The sequence below is a fragment of the Sceloporus occidentalis genome, unplaced genomic scaffold, assembly GCF_023333645.1.
Source record: "Sceloporus occidentalis isolate IW3139 unplaced genomic scaffold, rSceOcc1.0.p SCAF_129, whole genome shotgun sequence".
NCBI classification, from domain to species: Eukaryota; Metazoa; Chordata; class Lepidosauria; order Squamata; family Phrynosomatidae; genus Sceloporus; species Sceloporus occidentalis.
This window is the reverse complement of record NW_028317109.1, coordinates 2,609,232-2,617,242: the sequence shown is the minus strand read 5'-3', so window position 1 is coordinate 2,617,242 and position 8,011 is coordinate 2,609,232. Positions and strand designations below refer to the sequence as shown.

At 47.9% G+C, this 8,011-nt stretch overlaps 1 protein-coding gene across 1 annotated transcript in view; it reads right to left on the bottom strand.

The window, feature by feature from the left end:
* Nucleotides 1-2,075: 2,075 nt before the first annotated feature.
* The window catches only part of LOC149281686 (BRISC and BRCA1-A complex member 2), a 47,004-nt gene continuing 41,068 nt past the window's right edge, over nucleotides 2,076-8,011 (bottom strand). The window contains exon 11 of the mRNA XM_089499073.1: nucleotides 2,076-2,139. Coding sequence (XP_089355199.1) covers nucleotides 2,076-2,139 — 64 coding nt within the window. The remainder of the gene's footprint in view (nucleotides 2,140-8,011) is intronic.

Here is an 8,011-nt window from a genome sequence, read left to right as displayed (position 1 = left end):
TTCCACTTATCTACCAGCGTCTAAGTCAAGTAAAATGATGTGGTTTTGGTGCACATTGCATACAGTTAAAAAAAACAACAACAACAAAAAAACAACAACAACAACAACAACATACTTTTATCTTATTTTTACACTAAACCTTTAGGCAGAGGAATTATTAGAGAAACAAATCTTATTATTTCCAAAAAATACGCTTTCAGAGGATATAAAAATATGAATCAGCTAAAAATACGTAAGAAACCCGACGTAATCATCACTTCCTTCTATTCTCTTAAACTAATTTATAGGAAATCAGAATATTTCAGAAAATGGAACGTTTTGTTCATGAATACAGAAAACGCCGCGTTCATTTATACCGAGTTATTTAAAGCGGGAAAAACGCTGAGCAAGAAAACACTTTTTATGATTTATTATTCTCTGAAAAGCTTGGTTTGTCGGGCGATCCTCAGATTACCGCGTCTGAGATCCAGGCTGAGCTTAAAAAATAATTATACCCCCCCAGCACTGTATACAGTAATATAACCCCCCCAATGCTGTATACAGTAATATAACCCCCCAGCGCTGTATACAGTAATAACCCCCAGCGCTGTATACAGTAATATAACCCCGAGCGCTGTATACAGTAATATAACCCCCCCAGCACTGTATACAGTAATATAACCCCCCAATGCTGTATACAGTAATATAACTCCCCAGCGCTGTATACAGTAATATAACCCCCAGCGCTGTATACAGTAATATAACCCCCAGCGCTGTATACAGTAATATAACCCCCAGCGCTGTATACAGTATTATAACCCCGAGCGCTGTATACAGTAATATAACCCCCAGCGCTGTATACAGTAATATAACCCCCCAGCGCTGTATACAGTAATATACCCCCCAGCACTGTATACAGTAATATAACCCCCAGCGCTGTTTACAGTAATATAACCCCCAACGCTGTATACAGTAATATATCCCCCAGCGCTGTATACAGTAATATAACCCCCCAGCGCTGTATACAGTAATATAACCCCCCAGTGCTGTATACAGTAATATAACCCCCCCAGCGCTGTATACAGTAATATAACCCCCAGCGCTGTATACAGTAATATACCCCCCCAGCGCTGTATACAGTAATATAACCCCCAACGCTGTATACAGTAATATATCCCCCAGCGCTGTATACAGTAATATAACCCCCCAGCGCTGTATACAGTAATATAACCCCCCAGTGCTGTATACAGTAATATAACCCCCCCAGCGCTGTATACAGTAATATAACCCCCAGCGCTGTATACAGTAATATACCCCCCCAGCGCTGTATACAGTAATATAACCCCCAACGCTGTATACAGTTATGTCGGTCGGTGACAAAACCTGTTTTTAACTAATTTTACCCCAATAAACTCCCTTTATCTGCAGATCTGGAGCCGCCGTCGCTGTCAGTCATGTGATATTTTGGGTGACTTTCCCGGCTCAAACACCACACTGAGCGGATGCTTTATGGCGATGCTAATGAAGTCCTTTTCTCTATAGACTTTTATTAGAATGATACAATGTAACAAAAATGTATTTGCGTTTGCAGTGAAAACGGTATTTATCACGGATTAAACATGTATTTACAGCATTCCTGATCTCTTTCACAGAAACAAGTTTTACACAAATTCTTTAAGGTGATTTAAGACAAAAACATTCCAAACATAAATGAAGTTTAATCCAAGTGCGCTTCTCTTCCGAGTTTGCGCGCCGTTTAGCGGTTATGCCCGCGTAGGAAAGGCTTTGGCGGTTAATATCGATCACAGAACAAATCCAGAGGACGGTCTGGGGGGGGAACCAAAATGGGAAAGGCAGCAGAATGTCCCCAAAAACTGGCCGACCAGAAGCTGAATGACGTTTAACCGTTTGAGTGCCGGAGTGAGAAACAATGCATCTGTCACTCTTCCGGCAACAAACGGTTAATAAACTTGCACTGTGCAGCCCCTCCAGCGCAGGGCACCCTCGCCATGCGCGTTTTCCTCCGTCATGATTGGTTAACCTGGCATTGGTGGCGCAGGGAGACGCGGATAATGACCTCATCGATCGCATCATCTCTATAACTTGCCGTTGGCGAAAGCAGCTTCCTGGAACTGGGGAACAAAACTTCTGAAATGGGCCCTAAAAAAGGGAAGATAAATATATAAAGAAACGTGATTAACAGGAAAACGGTAAAAATCCGTGAAGAATTCAGTGACCGGATTCAGCCGATTATAATTTAGAAACATAGATGGCAGATCGGCCCCCGGCGGCCCCCCGTCTAGACGCCCGTTTCCCCTGCTGTAAAGACTCAAACCTTAATCAGTCGTTGGTCTCGTCTTAGATTCAGGAGCCGTATGTCTATCCCATGCGTGTTTAACTCCCCTCGCTGTATTACCCTCTACCACTTCTGCTGGGAGGCTGATTCCAGTTATCTACCACCCTCTAATAGTAAATGAGCGTTAGTGGAGCTGTTAGGAACAGAATGTATCGGAATCCGTCATATGCAGCGAAATAATAAATAATAATAATAATCTATAAATAAATGGAATGTAATATCCCAGCATGCAACTGGCCTCCTCCTGCCCGATTGGCTGCTTAGTTAACAGGGGTCCCTGGTAGTGGCCGCCCAGCCGGGCCCCCGCTATCAGCCCCGCGGTGGGCACCAGAACTCCTTGAACCCCCCCCTGTGCCGCAGACTCCCGTGTCACAGGCGTGTCCTTTCTGTGCCATGTACCCTAGATACTGAGCCAACACGTATGACAGATTATAGCCAAAGGCTGGTTATGGAGCTATCTTTAGAAGAGCAAAGTTTATTAACCCTGTCGGCGCCACGCCGGGTGAGCTGAGCTTACCGATGGGTCTTTCAGGAGGGCGATCGCGGAATTGGGACCGATCCCAACCAATCAGGATCTTTTCATACTCTCTGTACCCATTCGCGTGGTTTGGATATTTAGCCCCAAAAGTAGCGATGAGTGTCGGAATCCACGTCCGTTAACAGAACCACCCACAGGTCGGGCTTTGTGTCAATCTGTGCAGTTGATCTGGATTGTGGAAGCTGAGATGGGTGGCAGCCTGTGGCAGAGCCAGCATTATCCATCTGATCAATTTCTTCTCCCGAAGTTTTCTCTCCCTTCTCCTCCCTAACCTTACAAAGGGCTGCCTGAACCAATCAGCAACAATAACCAACTTAACCTACAGGGGGGTGTCCCTTTAACGTGTTGGACTGCACCTCACATTTCTCTCAGCCAGAGATGAAGGGCGCCGGGTGTTTTTTGTGCATTAGGCTTCGAGTCGGGGATAAAGGGGTTAACGTGTAAAGTGTCATTAAGCAATAAACAGGCAAGCCCTGCGGTCACCGAGCCAGGAACAGGTTGTTTTGGGTGTAAAACATTTTCATAAACAAGTTTTCCAGGTCGCGGGGCAGGTCGGGGCAGGAACGGGAGAGGAGAAACCTCGGGGATCTCTCCACATTCGGCCCTCCTTCTCAGCTCATTTAGAATCAGCGGGATCAGAGATTCTGATGTAGAATTTCAAAAGTGATTTTATCACCATAGCAACCAACAGACAGTTCTTGAAATGTTGATGGTTTCTATGGTGATAAGTACCAATCTCACCAAATAACCCCCGATATATTATAGCTGTTACAGGGTCACCGTACCCAAGGCTGGGTCCCCCTGTTTGAGGGCTGAGGAATCACCAGTCAGTCCCTCATACGGATCGCACTCAGCTATCCACGGATCATCCAGACCACCATTCGTAGTAAACCAAGAAGAACTCTCTTTATTACAAACACACAGAACTTTATACAATCTCAATGCAATGTGTACCGAACCCAACCCCCACTCCCATCAGCCACATCCCATCACAAATCCCATCATTATACAGGGGATGTATCAGGTGAGGGGATTACAGAATACAATGGGTTCCCCCACCTGTGTTATCCCCCCTGTAGTGCGGGGGCCGTCTGGGCAGACAGGGCTGTGTTGGCTGATTAAGAGCCCCAGCCAGATTATAGGATCGTCTCTTTGAAGGCTGGAGCTGAAGCCACATCAGTCTCTGGGCCGGTTACACAATAAACACAATATAATATATTACCGGGTCACGGTATACAGAACCGGACACAAAAGCGCTCCGTGACCCGGCTAAACTTCATATGACACCTGAGCCAGCTAGCCTGGCCCTGTCACAATAGCCTCATACAGTCTGCTGGGTTCTTTCAGCTTCCATTTTGACCCAGAGCTGAAACCAGTCCTCTCGGCTCCTGGGGTACAAAAAGTGGCCCCGCTCACCGGTGATGTCATATCTACATGCTCAGGTGCACCTGGGGCAGCTACCCCCACTTCTTGCCCCATAAAAGTTACAGGGTCTGCCTCCTGCCAATACTATTTGCTCCATAGGGTGGCAGGTCCGGTGTGTGTGTGGGGGGGCAGCAGCCCCCCGGCTGCAAAACTGGAGGGGCAGATGGTGTCAGAGCTCTGCAGAGATCACATCATGGAAGAGCTGGCTGGGGTTGGCCACGCCAGAGGTAAATATCCTTCTGCACTCGATTAATCAGCACCATTATCTTATTGCCCTCCTCTGTTATCGGTTTACCCCAAACCAATGATAATGGGCAATTACCCCAATATGATGTCATATGATGTCATATGATGTCATATTAAAAAAGCCGCCTTGGGAATCGATCCCTGAACGTCTGGCTGAGGCAGAAAGTAGGGGTCTCTTTATTACCCCAATATCAGCACTTATTTATTTCAGATTTTAGGTGGTATTTATTGTTTTTACTAAATATCCGCATTTTCGATTTTCGTCTCCTCGCTCTGCTCTTCCGCTTTCTTTAACCAAATCCAGCTTCTATTCCACGGTTTGGCGAGGTTTTGTGTGCATTATACAGGTCTGGCTTCAGCAGCCTCGGCCGTCAATCTTCTGAGTTATCAAAGGGATCTCTCCAAACGTACAAAGTGCTTCTTGTGCACGAGGGGCCGATGAAGAATCACCAAAGAAGAAGGCAGATGAAAGCAGTTTGAGAGCCCTTTAATAGTCAATATTTAAAGGTAAAAAAACACCCATATTAGAGGGAAGCTGCAGCGCCAGATGCTCAAAGCAGCCAATCAACAGGACAGCTTAGTTAGACAGATAACTCCATCTGAAGACGCCCCAGAGATCTTGAAAGTCTACACTACCGTTTGGGGTCACTGAGCTGTTTCCATGGAAAACGAGGACATTTCTGGCTGTAACGTAATTACAAAAAGGAGTTCATAATCATCAATTATCCTTTTAAACTTAAACTTGGATCAGCGAACACAACGTGCCATTGGAACACAGGAGTGATGGGAGTGATAAAGGGCCATTGGAACCCAGGAGTGATGGGAGTGATAAAGGGCCATTGGAACCCAGGAGTGATGGGAGTGATAAAGGGCCATTGGAACCCAGGAGTGATGGGAGTGATAAAGGGCCATTGGAACACAGGAGTGATGGGAGTGATAAAGGGCCATTGGAACCCAGGAGTGATGGGAGTGATAAAGGGCCATTGGAACACAGGAGTGATGGGAGTGATAAAGGGCCATTGGGACACAGGAGTGATGGGAGTGATAAAGGGCCATTGGGACACAGGAGTGATGGGAGTGATAAAGGGCCATTGGAACACAGGAGTGATGGGAGTGATAAAGGGCCATTGGAACACAGGAGTGATGGGAGTGATAAAGGGCCATTGGAACCCAGGAGTGATGGGAGTGATAAAGGGCCATTGGAACACAGGAGTGATGGGAGTGATAAAGGGCCATTGGGACACAGGAGTGATGGGAGTGATAAAGGGCCATTGGGACACAGGAGTGATGGGAGTGATAAAGGGCCATTGGGACACAGGAGTGATGGGAGTGATAAAGGGCCATTGGAACCCAGGAGTGATGGGAGTGATAAAGGGCCATTGGAACACAGGAGTGATGGGAGTGATAAAGGGCCATTGGGACACAGGAGTGATGGGAGTGATAAAGGGCCATTGGGACACAGGAGTGATGGGAGTGATAAAGGGCCATTGGGACACAGGAGTGATGGGAGTGATAAAGGGCCATTGGAACACAGGAGTGATGGGAGTGATAAAGGGCCATTGGAACACAGGAGTGATGGGAGTGATAAAGGGCCATTGGAACCCAGGAGTGATGGGAGTGATAAAGGGCCATTGGAACACAGGAGTGATGGGAGTGATAAAGGGCCATTGGGACACAGGAGTGATGGGAGTGATAAAGGGCCATTGGGACACAGGAGTGATGGGAGTGATAAAGGGCCATTGGGACACAGGAGTGATGGGAGTGATAAAGGGCCATTGGAACCCAGGAGTGATGGGAGTGATAAAGGGCCATTGGAACACAGGAGTGATGGGAGTGATAAAGGGCCATTGGGACACAGGAGTGATGGGAGTGATAAAGGGCCATTGGGACACAGGAGTGATGGGAGTGATAAAGGGCCATTGGAACCCAGGAGTGATGGGAGTGATAAAGGGCCATTGGGACACAGGAGTGATGGGAGTGATAAAGGGCCACTGGAACACAGGAGTGATGGGAGTGATAAAGGGCCATTGGAACCCAGGAGTGATGGGAGTGATAAAGGGCCATTGGAACACAGGAGTGATGGGAGTGATAAAGGGCCATTGGGACACAGGAGTGATGGGAGTGATAAAGGGCCATTGGAACCCAGGAGTGATGGGAGTGATAAAGGGCCATTGGGACACAGGAGTGATGGGAGTGATAAAGGGCCATTGGGACACAGGAGTGATGGGAGTGATAAAGGGCCATTGGAACACAGGAGTGATGGGAGTGATAAAGGGCCATTGGGACACAGGAGTGATGGGAGTGATAAAGGGCCACTGGAACACAGGAGTGATGAGAGTGATAAAGGGCCATTGGAACCCAGGAGTGATGGGAGTGATAAAGGGCCATTGGAACACAGGAGTGATGGGAGTGATAAAGGGCCATTGGGACACAGGAGTGATGGGAGTGATAAAGGGCCATTGGGACACAGGAGTGATGGGAGTGATAAAGGGCCATTGGAACCCAGGAGTGATGGGAGTGATAAAGGGCCATTGGGACACAGGAGTGATGGGAGTGATAAAGGGCCACTGGAACACAGGAGTGATGGGAGTGATAAAGGGTCTCTGTACGCCTATGAAATGACTCCATTAAAAATCAGCCGTTTCCAGCTACAATCGTTATTTACAGCATTAACCCCGTCTGCGCTGGATTTCTGATCCGTTTCATGTGATTTTAAAGGACGAAATCTGCTTTTCTTTCAAAAACAAGGAAGTTTCTAAGTGACCCCAAACTTTTGGCGGTCGTGTAGCTGACGTTACATTTTCTCGTGGTCCATCGCGTCTATAACCATCTCTACACATTTATCCCAATAACGTCGCTGCTTCTAGAAGCTGAGAGGAATAATTGTGCATTCTGTCGAGTTGTATCTTTCGCCCCGACTGTCGAAACAGAAGGGTTGGGTAATTTTTTCCGTGGCCCTGGGGCTGCCTAGTGCCCCGTGACAAAAACTCCAACAGCTCTCGGGATCTTATCTGAGCTTCATGGGAAAGGGTTAAAAAACCCGGGTGTAAAAGCAGCATTATGGCTTTTTTTTCAAACAATTACAGCTTCTTAAATTGGCATTTCGGAGAAACCCGATGCGGCGCCCGCAGGCCTCGACACGCCGGCCCGCGATTCCTCCGGATTAATATCACGTGAAGCCGCGGCTGCTCTCATCAGCCGAGCCGTCGGTCGGACTGTCAGGGCGATGATGCCGCCAACCTCTCTCAGAGACGGCGGGCTCTGCCTGGCTGGCGGGTCTCAGGTTGGGTTAAACGCCCGCCAAACGCGGGGTACAAAGGAACCGGCCCAGGGAGAGTTTGGTTAGCAGCCCCGGGACGGCCTATGGGCAGCGTGCGGGACTCTGGGGCGTGACGGGGGTCGCCGTGTAGAGCTCCATTAAAAAGTCAAGATGTCAACGGATAATGTAAAGGGACGCTCCAGCCACG